Source organism: Coturnix japonica, chromosome 3, assembly GCF_054131305.1.
Source record: "Coturnix japonica strain WE chromosome 3, WE-NBRP24, whole genome shotgun sequence".
In the NCBI taxonomy this organism is placed as follows: domain Eukaryota; kingdom Metazoa; phylum Chordata; class Aves; order Galliformes; family Phasianidae; genus Coturnix; species Coturnix japonica.
In genome coordinates, this window is record NC_140665.1 from 19,968,751 (window position 1) to 19,992,691 (window position 23,941).

Genomic DNA, 23,941 nt, shown 5'->3' on the forward strand with positions numbered 1-23,941 from the left:
TCTTGCCTGGTTTCTTTGTACCCAGGGAAACTTAGATGTTCTTCACTGAAGCATTACAACGACTACACCAAAACTGACACTACCTTGAAGGAAAAGCTGAATACCAGGGTATGGCATGGACAGAGAATGGGCAACAGCAGGACAAAACCAAAGAGAGGTGTTTTTGTAAAGCACAAACTCATGCCCACATAGCATAGCAGGTGCTCCAGAAGGCAGGTGCTAACAGTCTGAGCGTGTGTGGTACACGAACTGCAAATTTCGGCTTGAATGCTTCAGGCCATTAGCAGGTGCTTCAGGCACTCATCCAAATCAAAGTAAGAAAGTGGAAAGAGCCAAATGCTGGTTAAAGAGGTTTGCAAACCTGAAAATCCCAGTGAGGGCAGATGAAATGTTTCCCGGGTTGTGGGAACAGGCAAGCAGGAAAAAGAAACAAACAAAAAGCATATGTAATTTTCGTAAAAAAGGCTGTGTTGGGGATTTGAGTGTCTTGTACTCAAGCCCCAAGATGCAAATGTTGGCTAAGATGCTGAGATCAGCAGTTATATGTCCTCAGGTGGTTAGAGACAAGGCAGAAAAGAGCTCGCATTTGGGGAAAATTGAGGGCCCATTTGATAACGCTTCACTTGAGCGTATGAGGGTTTCCCCTATGGGTATTGTCCCAAAGAAAGCTCCAGGCAAGTTTAGACTGGTTCATTACTTGTCACATCCAGAAGGTGAGTCAGTTACTGATTACCCTGGCTCTCTTTTGAGTTCCGTTTCACATGCTTTCAATCAGAGAACTGCATTCTCATCAAGGCAAATGCCACACACAACAAACAGAAATGCAAAGGGAAGCGGCTTTTTAGTTGCTCACGGCAAATCTATACATACTGCATTAGTCAAGATTTCACTATCAGTTTGCAATCCATGGTTTTGGTAGCTAAAATATACAACTTAAAACACAGGTTGATGCATAGCACTTTTTGATATAAAAGACATAGAAAATACAGATACCTAGCACCATTTTCTAATTTTTTTATTTTTGCTTGTTGTTTTCTTAATTAGTTTCCAAAGGGCCCAAGACATCAAGATATTAGGTCCTGGAAGCTGGTGTGGTTTCCTTACACAAGCTGATAACTTACTTCCTTAGGGGTTAATTCCCAGCAGACTCCTCAGCCCACAACAGTGTTGTTTGTTTTTAGCCCTGTTACACGAACACTACAGATAGGATCAGCTCCTTCAAACAATTGTGGCCAATGTTAATATATTTAAATCAGATGGTCACTTGAACATTATTGGTAAAGTTCTTCTTGCTGAGGGTTGTATCCTTTGCCAGAGGCTAGCAGGCTTGACAGAAGGGGAGAAACAAATTCCTTTCATCAGAGTAACATGAGTCAATATGTGGAAAGATACTTCCATCTGCTCTGTGTTTCTGGTGACATGACATTACCGTATAATTTGGTATACATTTCTAACAGAATACATTAAAAAAGATAGCTCAGTAAGTACCATTTATGTCCCACATCTATGGGAAGTTCTATCAAACCATTTTCAACATACGGAGATATGCGAACATCTAAGACTTGCAATAGAAATGCTGGAGGGAAAAACATGTTGCTGTTTATTTTGAAGAGTTATGGCACAGACAGACTCATCTATGGTACACATCTAAAATGAAGCACGTTATATTTTCAGAACCCTCTCCAAAAGGACACATTTGGTCAGCCACATCGCCAGAGAGAGGAACCCGGTGTCCAGCAACTTGCAGACACACGTAACTTACTAGCTGTAACCAATCCCTAGAGTGGCCTAGGCTGTGTCCGCAGTAATTTTGTGTCCCTGTGTGTTACCAGAGCCCTGGGATTTTCATGGTCTGTGGGCAGCAAATCGTCTGAGCCAAAAGGGAAGGTTCCACCTGACTAAGCCAATAAGAGCTATATTAAGCTTTGTCTCAGCTGGAGGTCATTCTGTATATTTTGAAGGCTTCTTTCTTGGTTGTTGGTCAAGCAATCAGTGCCCAGAAATTAAGAGCTTGTTTTTTGTTTGTTTGTTTATTTAATAACCATTATAATACTTGTAGCACTTCTGAAGTCTAGCCTCGCCTCCACATACATTTAATTTCTAGAATGTTTTATCATAACCGTTACTTTCAGGACCAAACAGGCTCTGAAGTTCATTCAGCGGTTGCTTTGTTTCTCAATTCTCATTGATATTCCAGTAGCCAAGAATTGATTTCCACAATTCCAAAACATTTTTTGATACTTCCTGACCAAATGGGTTTGCAATGGAAATTGGTTTCTGCCACCATCTGTTGTTAAATACTTTGGAAGTGTGAGAATTTCCCTTCAAGAGGGAAGAAGCTGGGGAGGACTTGTGGTCAGTCCCAATGGAACAGACATTCTTCTCCTTACTGTCTTTTTATGGGGAGGTTTGGCCTATTTCTCAGCAGCTGTGAAATTGTCACCAGTAGGATTCTTTACAAAGCTTGGTGGCATATGGAATATATTGCTCACTTCTTAGTACTGTAAAAACAACCTTGCTGCATAACTGAGCTCAGCAAAGAAAGCAGGTGCTTGATAAAAAATATCCATCATGCATCAAGCATTTATAGACATTGTGGAAACCCTAGACAAAGATGTTTTGGAGACAATTCTGTTTGCAAATTAACTAAATAGCATTTTGGAGAAGCTCCTAGGATTCAGAGGTGGAACCACTCCTTAAAATGAGTAGGTGAATTCTTTCTGTTAAAGGATAACATAATATTCTTCCATTCTCTAATGGGACACATTCGTGTTCCACACTTGAAATATCACCTCCATTCTGCAAGACTTAAGCAGTGCAAGCATCCAGTCTCAATTTTTGGTGCTACAGGAGACTATTTATCTTGCATCAGGTTTAGTCTTATCCTTACATCTGTCAACCAGTCAACAAGTGAATTAAACAAAGTAATAATGATATTGGGAAAAAAAAAAAAATAGCATTTGGGCAAACATGAAGTTTTGTAATTCTAACCCATTTCTAATTTGGTTTAAGTTCTCCCAGCAGAAGCAGACAAAAAGCAACAAAAGATAAATAAGCATGTTGAATTTTCTTGAATCTCAAACATGGAACAATCAACAGTATTTTCATACACAGCTACAAAACACTACCTCTGCAGAAGCTGTCAGAAAGGAGATTATGAAGATGAGTAGTCAATGTCCCCACTATTGTTTGTTCCATACATATTCCAAAGTCTACTCAGCTGAACACAAGTACGCACACACACCTGCATACTCAGGGTCATCTGTGTTCTGCTGGACCACTGAAAGTCCATTTAAGCTTTCTGGATGGTTTGGGATAGCAGAGCAGATACCCAATGAAGATCATAGGGCAGACATATAGTGACAATTCCCCCACACCACTCATCTATTTGTGGCTCAGAGACTTCCTCTAACACAAAACACACAATTTTTCCAGATTAGCAATCTATGTTTAGAACTCTTCACTTGCAGTTACAGACTTTTTTTTTTTTTTTTTTTTTTTTTCCCCGAGCACAGGGTCCCCAGCAACACTGTGCACTAAGCAAACCTCTTTGTACCAGTGCAGAGAAACCCAGCCTGCCATACTGAGCCAAGAGGAGAAGGTAAAACAAGCATCTGGACAGCATGCACTGCCTGAAGTGCCAAATGTGCCTTCTACAGACAGCCAACAGAGAAGAGGGGGTCTGATGCAGACATTACATTGCACAACCAGAGATCCTTCTATGATGGCAATTGCTTGGTAGTCTTCACTAAAGGTTATAGTTTCAAGCAACACATACACTAATAAAGCAATAGGTTCTGGTCTGCCATGGACAGGGCTCTGAATCTACTAGACTAATCATCTCCTGTCACAGTCTGGAGAAGACAAAAGTAGTCTTTCAGCAGAAGGAATCAGAAGAATGTCATGTCACAGGACACTGAAGTACCAGTTCCATGAACAGCCATAAGACAGCATGCACCCATTCTCTCCTCACACTTTCACACTAAGCCAGCATTCTTCCAGAGATGCCCACAACCTAATTTGTTCATAGCTCAGTATTCTTGCTATTTAAGCACCTCCTTATGGTACAAATAGCTGCTGCATGCCTTACCACTCAAGAACATGTGATTAAGCCAGAAAAATTGAGGCCAAAGGAAAGAGCCAGTGTGCAAGAACAAAAGGCTCTCCTAGCTGCTTTGCACTCTATTCATGTAACACATAAACCAAAAAATAATGCAGACTAAAGCCCACTGTCTAACTAAGCAGGCTTAAATAACACTTAGCTCTTTTGTAACGCTTTTCATCCAGAAGTCTCAGAACATTTTACAGAGGCGTGCAGACAGGGTAAGAGCCAGAACGCAGCCCACTGCTCCTGACTCTTAAGTACCTGCTCTTTTCATTAGACTACATCTCTACCTTCAGGTACACACCACCTATAGTTGCCACAGAAAGATGCAGACATGCAAAGGAATTGCTTTTCCTTAATTTTCTCTGCATTTACTGCTTTTAAAGCCTTGTTTTAATAACTGTCTTCAAAAATAATAATTCACAATGCACCTATGTTGCTCTATTTATACCTACAAGAAATTCCACTCGTAAGATGCAATCCCCCTTTCTGCTACAGTAAGAAAACAGACAATGAGCAAACCAGACACGCCTCTTCTCAAAGATTTTTTTCCTCTCTCACATATAAAGGAATAAATAGATTTGCCAATCATCAACATAAAATGAAAGTGACTGTTTTATCTTATACAAAGTGAACAGAAAACTATGAAAAGTGTGTTAGAAACAGGCAAAAGTCAGCAGTACTCTTTCTCCAAAAAGAGACAAGCTTGCAGAAATCATCACAGAAGCAGAGTTTCCTTACAAAACTCAAATGACCAAAACAGAACAAACAAATAAATAAATAAATATGAAAAGCTAAGTTTTACCTCCACTATAAGCTGTCAAAAATCAGTACTGAGTGCAGTGCAAACCAATAAAACATAATAAAACATTCATCTGCATTCTCAAATCAGAAAACTGCTCAGTCAAACAAGTTTTGAACCATGCTCTAAGAAAGGAAATACACATAACTCCTTAAAAGAGCAGTTAAGTTCTAGATTTATTTCTATAAGGCATCAGACTCAGGACTACATTTCTGATTTTTAAAGCATTGTTGAACAAATTATATTCAACATGCATCAGTACCTATGGGCTTCTGAACAAGAAAACTAACAGAAATAAACTGTGTGTGAAAAAGAATGCATGCCAAAGCTCTCTATTTATATATATTTAAGGTTTTCAATAATAATAGTACTGTTCAGGGAAAAAAAAAACCAACAAAAAAAACACTCTAACAAAACTTGTTGAGGGGTGGCCAGCAAGGATACGGAGGTGACTATCCCTCTCTACTCTGCTCTTGTGAGGCCCCATCTGGAGTACTGTGTCCAGGTATGGAGCCCTCAGCACAAGAAAGATAGAGAACTGTTGGAAAGGGTCCAGAGGAGGGCTACAAAGATGATCAGGGGGCTGGAGCACCTCCCCTATGAGGACAGGTTGAGGGAGTTGGGCTTGTTCAGCCTGGAAAAAAGAAGGCTGCGGGGTGACCTCATTGCAGCCTTTCAATACCTGAAGGGAATCTATAATCAGGAGGGGAGTAAACTCTTTGAAAAGGCTGATAATAGCAGGACAAGGGGAAATGGTTTCAAGTTGAAAGAGGGAAGATTTAGGTTGGATGTTAGGGGGAAGTTCTTTACCAGGAGAGTGGTGAGGTCCTGGAACAGGCTGCCCAGGGATGTTGTGGATGCCCCGTCCTTGGAGGTGTTCAAGGCCAGGTTGGATGGGGCCCTGGGCAACCTGATCTAGTAAGTGCGGAAGCTTGGTGGCCCTGCCAGGCAGGGAGGTTGGAACTTCATGATCCTTGAGGTCCCTTCCAACCCGGGTCATTCTGTGATTATTGTGTGTTCTTGCCAATTATACCTACTGGCTAATGAGTTAAGTTTGTGTAAATTCAGTTCAAAGAAGACATAAATAACATCTATTTTAGCTGGTGATTTTCACCACAAGCAATCTAAAGCAGAAGTTAAGAATGGCCCTAAAACAGAACCCCTTCTGTGTTCACATGAGTTCATTTATTTTAGTTTTGCTCTACTTTAACGTATTGTATACATCCTGTTTTCAGCTTGCCTGTTTTGCCTCCTCCCATCCTCCGCACTCCCAATCTGTCAGGAAGACTCAAGGGAGAGGTATTAAAAATGGCCACATTTTAGTACTGTACCTCACTGTGTAACAGTCTTTCCAGAAGCAAAGGACTAAAAAGCTGAAAAGTTCCCCACCGTCTCTGCCTATTAAAGTCCACAGTTTGCTGACAGCAGGCTGCATTTTAGTGTCAAAGAACAGGGCATCGTCTTGTGTTTCCATGTGATGAGTAGCACTGGTAATCCTGGAACAGATCACATTGTTTGTGGAAAAAATCAGCAATGCTGGAAGGCTCAACACCCTGTAGTATTACACAGGGGATGCAAGCTGTATGCTGAGACACGGCACTGACACCATAATATGGGTGATTCAGCATGAGTGATAAACTTTTATTTTTGGTTGGCTCAGGCAGTATTTGATTAAAATAGGATGAAGTCCTCACCAGACTTGCTTCATCATTTTGCACCTATCCCATTGGGCCACACCATTCTCAATCTTATGATAATTTTCTACTGTTAAGAAGAAAGGTTTCTATTCATCAAATAGGCAAAGAGGCAGGGAAAGTCCTTGAAAACAGTAATTCAAGGAAGGAGAAGGAAGGCTTCTGTCAACTGGCAACCAAGCAGAAGTCTTCTGCTATTTGCCACAGCAAAGTAATAGTATCTGGGCTATAGATATGTTTGCCAAACATATCTATAGCAGGGATAATTAAGTTAGCGTAGCAACTAGATGCATGCTTTGAAGTGCTCATGCAGTTGCTATACTAACCTTTCTTTCACCTGGTAGGTTAAGCTCACCAATCTCCTCACACGTACTTGCAGATTCGTGACCTATACTCTGTCCTCATTATCACATCACTTATGGTAGCTGAACAACTTAGAATGATATTCAAAGGTTTTGTTATAAATAAAGGAGTCTACCAGAAGCCCAAATACAGATTTCTGTTAAAGAGAAATAACTGCCTGAAATTTCTTACAGATCCTTTCTATTAAGGAGTTCAAATATTTAATAGTTCTATAAAGCACTGCTGTTTTTCCTCTTTTGAGGTCTTCCTTTCAAATAGTGCCCACAGCCTTAATTCTCAGTATCCTATCACAGAGAAAAGTGACTAAAAACAACAACAACAACAAAACAACCCACCACAATCTTTTTTACCCTGCTTGGCAAAAAGTCCCACAAACATTTCAGTTCCTATGCTGGTATCACTCAAAATAACAGTGTCAAAATATAAAATAGAGAGCATTAAAACTCCTGTCTTCGGCAGTGTTTTCTTTTATTCTGTTATGTTACTAGCATTATTACAAGCATCTTTCCTGTAAAGATCAAACCTAACGTTATGGTGAGGATTCTGCTGAAGTCTGTACTGAGGTTTCTATCACCAGCAAGAAGAGCACCAAAGGAGTATACAGAACATACAAAGATATCAACTCAGATTCCCATTGATCTCAGTGAAGCCAAGATTTTATCCTGCATGCTTTTCCATACAGCTGGAGAATGATTTCATATGTAAAGATCCTCACTTAACTACATCCTCCTACAAACCAGAGCTTCCAGCTTCCTGTTCTACATTCAACTTGACAGGAGCCTATTGTCAGCCTTACCTTCTCCACACTAGGTTGCTATGGAAAAAAATATATTACCTTCAATTCCATTAGCGTATCTGTAACAAGTAGGACTCTTGTGCCCACAAGACAGTCTCAAGACATTGACTTGTGCTGCAATGGAGTAGATCCTCGGATTGCTGTATTGGAAGACATGCACTCCCGACTTTCAGTCCATACAAAAGTAACTGGTACTTACTTCTGAACAAGAGCTGTTGATAAAAACTGCATTGTGTATACTCTACGATGCAAATCCTGATTATTTGTCAGGGAGAACCACATTTGGAGCATCTATGAACCTGAGAAATCCTAGTTCAGCCATGAGCCCATGACAAAGACACCACTCTAATCATCCTAATAGTATCTGTTCTGTGGGAAGGTAGAGGCCCCATTTTCCAGCAACATCAGCTAGATATGTTTTAACCTATTCACTCAAATATATAATATAAAAATCTATCCCCTTGATGCATCTGATTGTTGCCACATCGTACCTCTGCATACATTACCAAAAAAATTCTTAGTTATGGACATTGTCCCTAGTACTTTTCAAAGTGTTCTCTGGATGGTTGAAGTCTAATCTACTGAGTATGTTCTATATTACGGCAAAAAAGAATCACCCAAATACCCCAAGTTCTTACCTGTACCCATAAAGCAAAAATAACAAAAAAAAAATCTCTGAAAAGAGACAAGCAACAGACTTAACTCCTACACTTTGGCTGCTTCTACAAGAGACAAAGCAAATAAGCATTACAAGTTACTCCTACAACTTGTTTAGAAAATAAGGCTTCTTGTTTGCCTTGAAAAATAAGACTTCTTTCATGGTGGATCTAAGCCCACCTCAGAAGCAGCATTTCTCCTATACCAACATGAAGCACACCAGCTGACAGGTCATCAGGGATCCTAGAAGCTGCTTTTAGAATTAGAAAGTTATGGTGAACAAGGGAGACCAAACTTCCTCTCACACAAACCCAAGATTCAATTTTCTGCCAGATTACCTCAAATAATTAAAAGGTTCTGTAATTTATTTTTAAAAGCCAGGGACTATGGGATCCATAAGAATCGATCCGTTATCTTCACCTCTGCATGTGCTGTGCATATGTATATCATATGTAATATTTACCAAATGAACACTGGCCATGTTTTCCCACTAATTACAAGAGTAACTAAATTGAACTTTAACTAAAACTAAGCAATTAAAAGCTCAGTGAGTAACCCAACAAATGAAAGTGCAGTGCATAGGATTTAGCAAGCACGCAACTGATGTGGCAACCATAAAGACACAATATTTGCTGATCTTCCTATGCCTAAAGCTGGTCATATACAATAGCCATACATTTATTATATACTATGATTTAACACACAAAATGCTATCTCCTTCCTGTAATCAGACAGCAATATATTTCTATCCATCACCTTAATATGCTATATCTGATTCGTCACTCTGTATAGCAAGACTTCAGAAAAGTCCAGGAGCAGATCTTCTGCATAGAGGAGGTAAAACAGCAAAAGAGAAACACTCACAGGACTGCCCCTGACAAACTTGATCAATCTGTCCTTGAAATGCCACAGTGTGATTGTATGACAAATAATTCAAAAGTACAAGTGAAATTATGAAAGACGTGCCCAGAAGCTAACGTTTGCATGCATTAAAATACTCAGATAAATATGTCACGACTCAAGCATGCTATGCTGAAAACACAAAGTGAGTGGACTGAAAGGTGCACAATAGTTTATAACACAAATATTCTCCATTAAAATAACAGACCTCCCCGTATCGATTTTAAAAACACATAGATACCATTCTTAGCTATTAAGATGTCATTATGTTAGACAGTCCTAAAAATGTTATCTACCCAAACATAAGCACAACTTGTTCTTTTACAATACACATAACAATTACTATTAGATGTTAATTTTGTTCACTATATATAGGTTCCTCCTGATCGCAGTTTCCCAATTTTCAGAGTGCATCTGACCGAGTGCTTGTATAGTTTCTAGGCAATACCTTTATAAAAATGTTTTTGGCTCCATACAGTTGTTTAAAGGATTGCATGCATACATACATAAATTAAAAGCAGTAATAAACAGCATTAAGATTGCACAGACTCCAACCATCTCTGACAAATTAGAAAGCTAGGAACTTCCCTGAGAAAAAATCCAGAATTTCAATGGGGAAAAAAGGCTTACCTATCAGTGTGTAGAAAAATATGTACCTGTACAACTTCTCGCTAAAAAAGTGGATGATTCTGTAAAAATTCTGACAAATTTCCTACATATGACCCCATCAAAAAAACAAACAAAAAAAACCCTAATGTTTTAAAAATGAAAGGTCAAAATGAGCCTATGCAGAGTTAAGGGAAAGAGTTAAGGTTATTGATTAAAGACTATTTGCTGATAAGGTTTCATCTATTTGAAATGGGATAGCATTTGGGACTACTCCAACAAAAGTCTACAGAAAACTGATACATCAAGGAACTGAGCAGGATTTAAACAAACAGCAGACATGGCTAAGAACACACAAAATGTCATGAGTACAGCTGAGAAATAAGTGATGGCACAGGACCACTTACTCAGCTGCTAACGCATTATTTGCTTTCACCTTCACAAAGCGAGGCAGCCATCACTCCACTCACAGCTCAAGGCATTCAAAAAGTAATTATTATTTCCAGGTGCGCGCATGGAACACCCCAACAAGTCTGGCTTTCAGAAAATGGAACATTTGCTGTTTGTCACAGAGACAGGTGGGATTCCATGTGATTCCTTGCAGAAGAAAGTTTTAAAAAGTTTTTCCCTATAAAACTGCTACTACAAAACAGCAAGCCTGGATTCACCAAGGTGTGATAATTTCACAACTCGGTACCCAGATTTTAGATGCTTTGATAATGTAATGGAACCCTCAGACCTGAGATCTGCTCCTTTGTTTTATGCTCATAAATTCACAAGAGGTCATCACCCAGCAACAGACTTAGACTGCCAAGAGGTGACAGCAAAGGCCATGGCCACATCTGAAGTCTCACTTCTCCAAGATTTTAGGCTCTATGCAGTAATACTCATATTTCTAAGTTTTGACATCTTTTTCAAGGTTCCCAGATTGCTCCTGACAGAAACTTGCCTTTTTTTCAAGGGCACAACTGGAGAAGGTGAGGTACATTGCACATAGAGAGCCACAGTCCTGCAAGAGGAGCAAATTTTTTTCTGAAGTCTGCTAGGACATGGGGGGAAAAGATGGGAGAAGAGAGGCTCAACCTTGTCAGGATGGAAATACTTGAGAACATCCAAAGCAGACCTTTGGCCATCAGGGAAAGCTGATTATTGAAAATGTAGGCATTCACATAGGTTAGGCAACTTCTAAGGTTAAATGGCAGTTCAGTGGGAATATTGTGGATCTTGGTTTGGGCTTTCAATGCCTAAATCCCACTTAAGTCCCACTTAAGGCACCTAATCCTTTTGTGGATCCGAGCCTAAAGCTTTGCCAGAAAGAAGAGAGTCTATGCATGCAAAAGCTAATGGTCAGTGGCAGCCTGGTTTTATTAAAACTAAAACATACAGAGAATGACCTTATTTTGTACAAAAGAATAATACCGAATAATGAAAGACCTTCTAGTCACAGAAAGTTAATGGAAAGTTAATCCAGCCAATTCTGACTACAGTCCTGTCTGTTGACCCTACAACACATTTGCTAACCTAGAGAAATTTATAGCCTGTAAGCCATAGGTCTTTGATAACCCATGTACACAACTAACAAATGTACAGTTAGAAGAGTGGTGTAGTTACGATGGTATTTTACAGGTCTATAGTTAGAAAGACTATTGTGGTGTAAAGAAACAACCAAAAAATGAAACGCTCACCTCAAGCTTGCAGTGGAAAACTCCAAAAGGGTGGATCTTCAGAAAGAAATCCTTCCCCAGTGGGTCTAGGAGAGGTGCAGCCAGGCTCCATCCCTTCTGGTCGCACAGATGAATTGCATTCACCTGTACTCCCATGGCTGATACAGTCCTTGCCTCAGGTGATCAATCAGGGGTTCGGACTGTGACTCAACAGTTCCCATATACCCATGGGAAGAAGCACATTAGGAAATGCTCATAAGACTGAGCGAGTTCTCAAAAAGCTTCACTTACATGAGCTAAGAAATAAACTAGAAAGGAGTAGAAACATATCAAACACTATATTGTTCACATAGAGTTAATAATTTAAAGAGGTTTGCTATGCTCCATGAATTAAGTAGTTTCAGTCCAGTTCTTGATAGCCAGTAGTCCACCTGAGGAAAAATTAGCAGTTTATTTCTCGTTTACCTGCTACCAGAACTGGTAGTCTCAACAATTAAGAAGTGTGAGCAGATCGAGGTACCATTTTACTCTCTATTCCTTACACTTAGTACATCTACATCAAGACTGCCTTTACTCAACAGCACTTGAATTTAGCTGACAAGACTATTTATATGATACTTACATATCTAAAAACTACCCAATCAATAAAAGCCATTTAAATTGAATTGGTAGCTTAGAATTACAATCATATAATACAATTTATTATTAATAATTATTATTTTTATTATTATTATAATCATGTTTCAAAAGGATATTGCCATTGTTACTAATTATCTTTATAGTATTTCTGCTAGTCACCATGCATGCTCTCTATAGCACTGCAACATTTGCCTTATTGTATACACTGAGACTTCTCTACAAGTAAAACACCATGGTCTCCATTCTGGGTACTCAAATCCATAGTTACGAGGCTCTGCTTCCAGTGAGAATTCTAGCCTAAATCTTCTGCAAATACCCAATACAGCACCTGAACTTTACAAATTGGGAGAGGAACGAAGGAACTTGCCTTTCAGCTCTTCTTACCTGCAGATGGGGAAAGAGTACTAGTAGCTCATCCATTAACTGCTCAAAGTTTTAAATTATAAAATCAGTTTTTGATGCTGTATGGGAAACCATTGATCACAGCCTGAACCTCTGATTGACCACCTGAGGCAAGCAACAAGTCAGCTGTGGGAGCACAGGTGAAGGTAATTCAACTGTGCTACCAGAAGGAGTGCAGCTTGGCTCCACCTCTCCCAGATCTCATTTAAGGGCTGACTACCACTAAGGCAGGATTTCTTTCTCTGGAGATTGCTCCATTGTGGAGTTTACTGCAAACCTTCAATGTCAGTGAGCATTTTTCATTTGTCATAGATTATCTTTCTATCATGATAATCTTTCATACAAAACCTCTCTTTACCTATCAACTGTGTAATATGTAACTGTACAAACGCAAAATACAGGAAAGTAGACTTGTGCATACTTCACAGTTTGCAAAGATACCAAAGATGTTCTGAGCAAAGGAAAACCATCTATTGTCCAATGTTAGATGAATCCATAGAAGCATTCATGCTCCTTCCTTCCTGAATATTTCACTGTCTTTCCAGATTGAAATCTGGTTCTTCAGCCAGGCACACCAGTTCTCCATTCCCACACCTGTTTTTGAACTGTTGCAAGAATTATTAATGGTACATAAAAAGCCTATAGTAGACAGCCCAGTGTGCTTTCCCTCAGTCACTCAGATGTTGGTCTCAACTCTCATTGTTTTCATCAGTAAGTTACATTCAGTTCTCCTAGACTGTGCTTGCAAAGTTAAGATGGTGCCCTTTCTGTCCTCCTTCTAGATAATGTTGTAGGTCTGATTTACAGAAACATCCTCTCAATGACCTGCCCTGACAGAAAATGGTTTACATTTTGGCTTTTTTTTTTTTTTTTTTTTTTTTTCCCCCAAACCTTCTTTTACCTCCTTATTGAAAAGTTGGTTGCTTGTTGTTTTGCTGGTAATGGATTTATTTTTCCAGTATGTTAGTCTATTTTTGTCTGTATTAGGTGAGTGACTTGCTGTTAATCTAGGCATAAGCTAAATCTTACCTTCCTGACACACACAAGTGAACCCACCCAGGTTAACGAGTCATCTCAGAAGAACAGGGAAAGCAAGACTTGTCCTGTATCTACCTACACATCTTCAGTTGCAACCTCTGCTTGGCAGAGATTGGTCATCTGTAAAAGACTGATGAGAAATTCTTTAAAATATTTCTGATTGAAAAACACAAAAGGTCTGGAACTACTCCTGGCTTTTCCATAAGATGTAAGTGTTAAATTTTGGTACTCAAATGTGTCAATTTGGTATGCTGCAAGGTGACAGTTTTGCCTATGGAACACTAAAGAGTTAAATTTTTTGAGACATTTAGGGCGGAAGTTGTGAGTTTAGATTGGTACTGATCTGAGTTGTTGTATTACATAAAGCACAAAGTTATTTTTGTTTGCATTTCTGACCAACTGCTATTATTATTCCAGGTTCCTTCTTACAAAGGACGTGTGGTTAGCAGAGGCATGACAGGGAAGCAGCGCCCAAGAACAAATTAATGGAGAAATATTAGTGGAATGCAGCAGGCTTGGGGGAGAGCCCAATTTACACAGAGAAAGCACTTAAAGCAGGGACATTTGTGCCTGTGCACACAGGGACACAGCAAGGTTTGGTTAGCGCATGCACATGGAAAAGGATTTGGTTATGGTTAGAATTTGTGAGTGACAGCCATGTGACAGCTGGGAGTCAGCAAAGATTTTGTAGGGATGGAAATTCTTGAGATAGGACACACGACTGCTCATGCGATCTGCATGTGCCTATCATCATGCTGTATTATAATAGCTGACACCCCAGTGTACCAGTTATCCAAAGGAGAGAGGCTATAAATTAGGAAGAGGATTTGAGGAATGGTGGATATGAGAAATGAAAGTCATAACATTTAAAAATGAAGGGATAAATATAACTTGTTTTTCTGTTATCCATACAAGCAAACAATTTCCAACCAAACCGCACAGTGCTAAAACTCACATTTCCATGATTTATCATTAGTGACAGGTTATTATTTCCTTACAATTTAGATTTTTTTTTCCCCTTACTAACTTACCTAGAAAGGCCTCAATCCTGCAAAGACTTATACAACTACCTCATTTTAAGTACGTGAATAATCTCACTGATTAAAGTTACTCATACGTTTTCAGGATCAGGGTATAAGCCATAATGTGCAATTAAGCAGAGGCATTTCCAAACACTGCTTCATTTTCCCTTCCATGGGTCTCATGCAAACGTGAAGCTACCGAAGATGTACAATTTAAATCAAACCTGCAAATCTGAAATACTTTCCCTTTAACACTGAATTCAAGCCGATACAATATCACATGACCTTTACCGTAATTTCTATTAAAATCATTTCATGTCTGGTTGCTTCTGCTATCCTGGCTCATTTGTATTGTTTACAACAAGTCATTGCTCTCGACAGTTAGTGGTGGCTGAATCCATGGTTACCAGTTTTTACATTCACTAGTTAAATGGAATGCAGCTCTTCTGGGGGGTTTCATGGAGAAAGCTCTTAAGAAACCACAATCCAGCCATCAATCAGGCTAACCTGGGAGAAATTAATCTTATAAACATAAGGATTGTTGCATATTAAAAATTTATCAAAAGGGAGCTCTGGGCTCTTATTAGTTGTAGTCACAAAAGCGGACAGGTTCGGCTCTGACTTAGTGCACAGAGGACTTGGTTCTATGGTCTACATCTGACATTCATCCATGTTGTGCCTCCTCTGGTGCTCACTGCTAATAAAACTATACTGTTTAGAGGCTTGAAAAAAAAAAAATCTCAAACACTTATTTTACCAGAAATGTGCTCAGAATATAAATAGTGCTTAAATACAGGTTTAACCAGACTGCAGTCCCAGCAAAGTAACTTAAACAGACACAGACAAGACCGTAAAACACAGAACAGACAGCTCTGAGTAGAATTCAATTAAGACAAAAAATACCCCCAAACACTGGAATGTTACTAACAAGTAAATTAAGCTGCAAAAACAGATATATTTTATGGCTACCTAAGAACAACGTGCGCTAATTCCCTTTGCCCTGTTATTTATAGTTTGTCGTAGGGTGGGGTTGCCAAAATCAAAAAGCAAAGGAAAAACTTATCTGCACAATGGCTACCAAAAATCATTTTAAATCCCTAAAAACATAAGTTCTGTACAGGATGATGGCTACAATCATTGTCCCACGAGAGCAACAAATAGTTAAATCAAACACATTACTAGCTCATCTACTGCAAAGTCACTGTATCAGAAGCCCGAATTGATTTGTTTCCTTAGAACAAACTGAAAATGAACGTAACATAGCATCGGAAAATAACCCCTCCTGCACTGCTAATCGGATATTGTACAACGGTTGATTGCAGCACTGCTCTGTGCTATTGTTGCCTATAGCATACATACTTACAGGTTCTGGGTTCTTCCAAGAGTTTGGTGCAGTTTCAAGGACAAATGTCTTAAGGAAGTCTTTCTACTGTGCAGCAGTGATCCTAGCTCTGATCTCATTACATGAGCAAAGTGCTAAATCTGACAATATAAAGGAAACTTCCTGTGTGAAGAAGAAATCTTGGAAAGTCTCAGGGTTAAAAAGGCTCCTTAAATGTGCTGGTTGATTTGCTCCCTAGTTGTGTATACACAGTAGCAGCTGATCTCTGTTTGCAGCCCTGCAGAAAGAAACCTTTGCTGAAAACCAATGGCATCACATTTCAGTGGAGCTATTGCCAGGCTCTGGAGAGCAGAGCAACCTTTGAAAACTTCACCCAGTCTGAATCACTGGGGCTTGCTGCATGTCCTACAGGACTTCAGAAACCCACATTTAACATATTAGCACCATTAACATTTTCTGAAACCCCTACTTGTCACAGTACAAGCAGGAAGTCTCTGTCACAGTAAAAGGTTTTCGTCTGTCAGGACTACAAACTGCAGAATTCTCCATGAGATGTTTTGCTTTACCTTGATCCTGGTATTTGCAGATGAGAAGATGCAAGCTGCACCCAAAAGCACTTTATGCCTCAGAATTGATCAATATGTACAGTGGGCATCCTGCTTATCCTAAATATAACACGAACCTGCCCTGCATCAGCTGCACACACCCCAGCTGTTTTCTTCTGATACAGAATACAAACCAACAGATTTGGGTAGTGGGAGGAGGCCAGTTCTTTCATTTAATAGCCAAGTTTGACCCTTTAGCACCATGTCATATCTGTGGAGCCTAGTATCCTCAATTTGGCAAAGCCTGGGACTCCAGTGCAGTGACTCCAACCACACATTAGTACTGCCCCAGCTTGCAGCTTGGCCTCAGCACCACGGGAGACAGGCAGGACCCATCCCCACTCTTGCACCTCTTACTGCTGTCCACATGAGTTGATGAAACCAGAAAAGTGATATATAAACATGCTAGAGCTGTTTCAACCCCTAAACTTGGCAGCGAAGTTTGATTTTAAAGAATTACCAAGGATTAATCTCAATTTAGTTGCCTCAGTGCTTAGCCCAGAGTAATACTCAGAAGAACAATGATGACCCATGTCCAGAGCATGACCAAGACCCTGCATGCTGCTTTTTGGAGGGGGGGGGGGAGGAGGGGAGGAGGGGGGGGGGCTACCGCTCTCTGCAAGATAACAACCAAACCTCAAAACAACATTTAGAAGATCACTTTTTTGCAAGTACATCACTACAGAGTTGGGTTAGGAGTAGCTAAGGTTTTATTTTAGGCATTCATAAAACAGATTATTCACCACACTCCTTTCCCCTTGGGCACTATGACTATCCTAGCTCCTAATATATTGTGTGTTATTTCTTTAACATTTTGAACTTTATTCCAAAGGGCAGAAAGCAAAACTGACAGTACATCAAGACAGCAAGCTCAGTGATTCAAACAGGAAAATAATTGAGATCCTGTGCACGCACAACATCTGATCACGCACATTGCACACACGTGCACACTCGCAAGCACAAACAAGTGTAAGTGTTGGTGGCCCAATTTTCAGAGGTACTCACAATTCACACCCTTTGAATTAAAAAGCACCAAAAAGAAACATAAATCTTCTTCTTGGAGAGACAAGGCAAGCAAAGGAAATGCCATCTTGGTGGTGAAGTCAGACTTTTTCTGGCTTCTACCACTGCCTGGCTGTGTAACCAGGAACACACCACATCACCTTTCCATGCTGAAACCAACACCATAATGCATGTTACAAAAGCAAGGTTTCTCTGCTGCCATTGCTCAAGCTGTGAAACGACGATTGCATGTTGAGGAGGTAATAGACTAAAACCTGAGTTTCAGAGTGCAGCTCTGAGCTGTGCCATAAGAGCAGCAGTGACCTTGGACAACCTGCTCTCTGTGCTCCAGTACCCAACCTGCTGTCCATGCTCCGCATACTTTGCTCCCAACCTTTGTCCACCTGGTCTCATTTATCCTTAATTCAGCACGAAATGTTTGGTGTCACTTTTATTTTTCCTGTTAGAAATTCAGCACAGAGTAAAATAAGCTCTTTTTGGCATATGAAACTCAAAACATTCACCCCAGTGGAAATAGGAACGTCAGTGAATGAAGTTTCCTCACCAAGGGCCCACATGTCGACACAGATGGTTTGAATCTTCCAAATTCTGCAGAAGAATAACTCAATCATAGTCAGCAGCTCCACCTCCTGCTTACCCTAAAATTTGGTCAGGGCTGGAGAATACCCACCTAGGAAAACAGATTCCATTTCTCTTTCCATCCCCTACACAATTAAGTCATATCCCTCACAGTCATGTAATTCTGTATCTGGGACACTGCTCCTTCAACTCTGTTTTGTACAAGTATACACTGATTCCAACAGAGGATGCACAAGAGCAAAATCCTTGTTCTCCCAGCCTTGCCAACGATCCCGCAACCTGGCACATTCTGCCTTATTTGACCTATTCTGATTTTTTCATTGAATTTTCAGGGGACGTTAAAAAGAGTTAAGAGAGAAATTAAGGGAAGCCAGTCAATCCATATGCACATTAACTATGACTACTGTACTTTCTTACATTTAAATGCATTTGGATCCTTGTCAGCATAAGGGAAACCTTCCTCATCCTCATTCATCAATTCTACTCACTCTTCTCATGGGAATTCTTCCATCATAGTGTTTTGTCCCTTTTCATCTATGAAGGATTTCAAACAAAACCAAACACAGTAGCCGAGAAACTTGTATTCCTAAGCTTGGTGTTGTTCTCACTTGCATCTCTGCACCACCTGATCAGTCACAATTCTCCCTCCTGTTCTATTTACTACAGTAAAAATGTGACTGTGCACAATTAAAGTTCTTTACCCATTTGTTTTCCATAACATTCTTGTCTTTTATTTGCTAAAGTAAATAAAAGTTAATCAGATTACCTAAAGTAATCAGTATATTTTGAAGGCAATATAAAAAATAACAGAGATGTAAATATCACCATGGAGGCATCACAATAAATGTGACATTCGGTATAATTCATTTAAGGTTTCTAGATCACAATTTAAATCCTTCCCCAATTTTAACCAAGGCTTCCCTCACAGATGAGCCTCAGCCAAGGTGTACGACTTCATGCTAGTCTGGTAAGCCACGCTAACTAGGAAATAAATTTTCAGTGATTAAGTTGAATTGTTCGTACAAAATGCCAGCTTCAGCTTTTCACCCATACAAAATAGCTTGGAAAATATATACTGCATGTGTTTATTATAGCTACAGTTGCTATGAACATCTATAACTCTCCAACAATTTCTTTGATTTATGTTCAAAAACATACAGGGCATGAAATGATGCCTGCAACCTTACATTTCCCTCAAGAACATTGTGGGGAGAAGATATATTCCAAAACATCATGTTAGATTCCTTGTTATGTCTCCTTTTTAAAATAAATGTATGATAATCAATTACACATGCTTCAAAGCAACTGCCACTAGATTCCCCAACAGAAAAACTGTTTGAGAAAAGTTCCATTTCCCTTTCCCCTAATGGCTGAGTTACAATAAGAGATCTTATTCAGATATTAAAGGCAGAAATTGTGTTACAAAGGATGGGCCCTGCTCAGCCTGTATATGCACATACAGGAGCATGCATGCCCAGACTTGACTCAGGACAAGGCTTTCAGCAAAGGAATATCCCAACCGATCGGCATGCCATCAAAGGCACGCACGTGTGAAGCACTCGCATGAAGAAATCCAGTTGATTTCAACAGAATTAAACAGGCAGCAAGCTAATGTATCAGGCTTGGCTTTTCCTTCAACCCCAATATGCAGAACATTCCTTTAAGAAGTCCATCCCACTGAAGCTTCCACTAGGAACACAAATCCGCAAATGCTGCTAGCAACATCAACCAAGCTAAATAGCATCTCTGCCATCAGTGCTGATGCACATAAGATTTGATTCCGCAGACCTGCCTGAACTGCATGAAAAGATTGAAGAGCGCATTTACCCTGAGTACTGGAGAGAATGAACTGTATGCCATTAACAGGTACGTGCGATAGGGGTGTCACCTCCACAACCTGGCACAGGGGGCGAAGGCAGCATCCTTCCCATGATGGGGTGGTTTCCTCATTTGAGCAGGTAGGAGTGCCTGATTCAGAAAACATCAGGACCTTTTGCCTCCCTGTACCAGGTCCTTGTTCTGCCTTCATCCCAAGAGGAAGCTCCCATTCCCTACATCCTAGGGCTAGACTGCACTGCAAACAGCTTGGAACCAAGGCTGGGTGGGACATGGCCCCTCCATGCAGGGCTGACTCCTACTGGCACCCAGTTTCAAGCACGTATGGGATAAGATGGATTTGAGACTTGTTTCAAATAGAGCATGGCCCTGATTGTCAGCACAAGAGTGCAAAATACACATGCCCACTACAGAAAGAGAAATAAATTCACTCACTATGCCCATTTTTTCTGTCTTTCTTTGACTCAGACCCTCAGGGATGGAAAAGTGAAGAGAGAAAATACTTGCATGCACCCCCTTAAATATAGCACAACCATGCCCATTAGTAATGAGGTCTTCAGGGAGGAGGGGAGTTTACTGGATGTGCCCAAACAGCCCCAGCTAGATAGCATCAACAGTTGTCCTCCCATTTTCACAGCAGGAAATAAGCAGGTACTGGCCATATAGGAAGAATCCAGAGGAATCTAGGTCAAAATCAAAGCAAGACTGCTCTGTCCATTTGACAAAACTCACAAGCATACACAATACCAACACAAAAACAAAGAACTGGCTTGTAATGCTATCTCTCTTAAGATTGCTAAATAAGTGTGCAAACATTGAACTACTTGGAGTAAAGACAACATTCCTTTTGTGCGACTTCTGAAAAGGCATTTAAAAATCAATCTAAAACTGCAATATTAGGAAATTTTAAAGGCATTATTTCAAACAGGCAGACTTGAAAGGGTCTCTTGTTCATGAGTAAATCTGCAGTTAGTTTTTCTAGTACCGGTGGTTCAATCGAAAGATTCACCAACTGCCCCCTGGAGAAAACCGAAGATCTGCATTTAAATGGAGATATAGTATTTCCAAATGCACAGTACCTGGAAGGCAGATACTGTCAAGGTTTCTTAGTGAGTGGATCTCAAATTGTATTAGGTACATTTCAGTGCTGTAACTATCCCCCCATTCCTCTGTACTAGGACTATTTCCATATCATTTTGCCATGTGCGTGCTTTGTAATATTTGTCCTGATAAGCCAAAATTAAACCCCCATCTGCAACACAGCCTTCACAGACTAACAAGGAATTACAGCCGTATATATAATTTTCTGATACGCACAATGAAGACGATATTAGATAGCTCGGCTAGAAATCTTAAATAATTGAAAAGTATGATGACTTAATAGAGTAGTAAGCTTGGTTTACAACGCAGCCAATTTAGAGCCATAAAAACACTGTGTAAAATTTTTATCTTGTGGTTGACCATTACATATCCTATTTATTATTCCAAAGTATTTCAACAGCATTTTTTCTTCATTAATGCGGCTGCTGGCATTTAGCACCCACTCTCTCCATGCACGTGATTTTCCTGGAACAGCTTTGAGAAAAGAAAACAAAAACGGAGCAGACCACTATGGGGCTGTTCCTCGGTACAACATGCATCTTTTCACTGTCTGACTCGAACCAGTTTCACATGCTGTAAACTATGTTCAAAACCTCCATGACTTAAAGATAATTAATCAAAGCCATAGACTTAAAGTTAAAAGGTGTGGTGTAACTACTGACCCCCACACAACAGCGAGGAAAAAAATAAGTATATATATATATATATATATATATATGTAATCAGACCTCATGAATACTTTGTTGCTAACACACTGCAGTTCAAAGAGTGTTGTTCCTTTCAGGAAAACATCTTAATTTTCATCTTGGAAAAATCATAATAACCTTCCAGAAAAGTTTTCGCGAGTAAGCAGTGTAGGGAGAGCAAAGGTTTAGAGTGCAAAAGACACTCGTGATCAGCTTCAAGCGCACAGGCATTAGTCCAGGCAGCCTCGTGCTGAAATTCAGGTTGCAATTGAATCGTCCCCGTAAACAAGGTTACTGTGAACGGCCCCAGATCTCCTTCCCGCAGCACCTTCAGCACAGCCCTTCAGCTGTCTACTTAGTTTGTCCCACCTTATCTCGCAGCCCTGACATTCTAATGCTGATTCAAATTCAGGATTCAAAATGAAAGATGAAATCATCTTCAAGATCACTTAATATTGAAATACCGTTGCAATAATAAGTGGTGCTGGGTTTGAGATAGGGACACGACACACCAGCAGTAACCTTTTAATTTCTGGGGGAAATTAAACATAAAACAAAAACAAAACACAATGGGATGACTGAGATACCGTTAATGCAATCGATTTGTTTGCCTTATTTTGATAATGAGCATGCTGAATGCCATGTTTGCTTTTTCCTGCCCCCGGCACATCTTAACTGGAAGGTCCTGGAGAGGAGCACGGGCAGCCTGCAGGGCCCCCCAGCAGCGGGGACGCGGCCCTACGGGGCACTTCTCCACGCTCAGCCCTGGCATACGCTCAGCGCACCATCTATAAGCTAATGTAGGTTATACCGCAAAGTGCTCCCGTCCTCACCGCGGCCGCATGCAACGTGTGCGGCACGGGAACATTCTGTGCTCGGGAACAGGGGGAAACATGTATCAGATAAGTTTTATACTTTGTATCTCAGACTGTGCTGCTGCTACACGCTTAAAACTTCGGTGCTTTCAGGCAAAGGGCGTTCGGGTTCTCACCTCTCCCCCCCTCCATCCCGCGGCCGCAAAAATGGCACTTTGAGGCGCGGGGTCACCCCCAGCAGCAGAAAAGAGCGGGGGGCCGGGCCGCCTGCCCTGTGCCATTCACCTTCACTCGCACTCGGCTCCTTCCCACCGCCTCCCCCATCGCAGCCGCCTCCCACGCGCAACCCCAAAGAGCGTGAACTCCACGGGCGCTCCGAACGCCGCCCGGCACAGCTTCTCCCCCCATCGCAACGCAGCCCCAGGCCCGGGGCACGCAGCAGCGTCCCTCCCCCGCCGCTCTCTTCCCGCACGTGTGCCCTTGTGTCCCTCCCCCCCTCCTTCAGCCCGGCGGGGTCCGGCCAGGCCCGGCGGCTCCCGTTCGGCTTCGGGACGGAGCTTTCCGGAGGGGAAGGACCCCCAGTGTTAAAGTAGCAGCCACCCCGGGACCCCAAACTCTCACTGTGCCTCCGTCACTTCCCCGGCACTCCTGACCCTGTGAAGGGGGGGAGGGCAGAATTGCGGGGTTAGCGGAAAGAAAAAGAATAAAAATCACACGCATACACCCCCCCACCCCGCTAATTGCCGATGACCGGGCGAGCCGGGGGACGGCGGGTGAGTGTGCGGGTTGGGGGCGGAGGAGGGGGGGGGGGGTTGGCCGCAGCTCGCCTCTGCGCCGCCCCCGCCCCGCCGCAATGTCAGCGGGTGGAGAGGGGGCCCCGCGTTACCTGGTCAGCGCGGAGCCGCAGGCCGGCTAGTCAGGTGAGTCGTCGGGGATTTTAAAGAAGCCGAAGCCGGTTTCTTTGCTAGGAAAGTCTACAACACCATGCAGGGACATTGCAAAATCTTTACGCACGCCTCCTTTCCCCGGGCTCCCCCGACCTCCGCCGAAGAGGGGGGAGTCGCCGGCGGGCGCAGGCCGAGCGGCGCCGCTACTGCGAGGCGGGGGGCCAGGGGGGCGGCGGCGGCGGCGGGCGCGGCCCCGGAGGGCGAGGGGGCGGTGGAAGGAGGGCGACGGCGGCCCCGGCCCCTCGGCCCCGGCTCCGGCGGCGGCCCCGGGCCACCCTGCCGCCTTGGTAGCGCCGGTCCGCACTCGGCCTGACCCGGG

The 23,941-nt window shown here is 41.6% G+C and overlaps 1 protein-coding gene across 15 annotated transcripts in view; it reads right to left on the minus strand.

Annotated features, from left to right (window-relative positions):
* ESRRG (estrogen related receptor gamma) overlaps positions 1-23,941 on the minus strand; it is a 375,558-nt gene that overhangs the window by 333,586 nt on the left and 18,031 nt on the right. For 5 of the 15 annotated variants that reach the window (XM_015857192.3, XM_085542943.1, XM_015857193.3 and 2 more), the window contains exon 1: positions 23,562-23,689. The exons of 7 other annotated variants lie outside the window; for them this stretch is intronic. Coding sequence is in view for 2 of the 8 variants with exons in the window: in XM_015857190.3 (XP_015712676.1) it covers positions 16,052-16,149 (98 nt within the window). In the remaining 6 variants the exon portion in view is untranslated. Of the gene's footprint in view, positions 1-16,051; positions 16,302-23,561; positions 23,690-23,941 lie in introns of those variants that run through there. 3 more of the 15 variants (XM_015857190.3, XM_085542937.1, XM_032443887.2) reach the window with 3 other exon arrangements.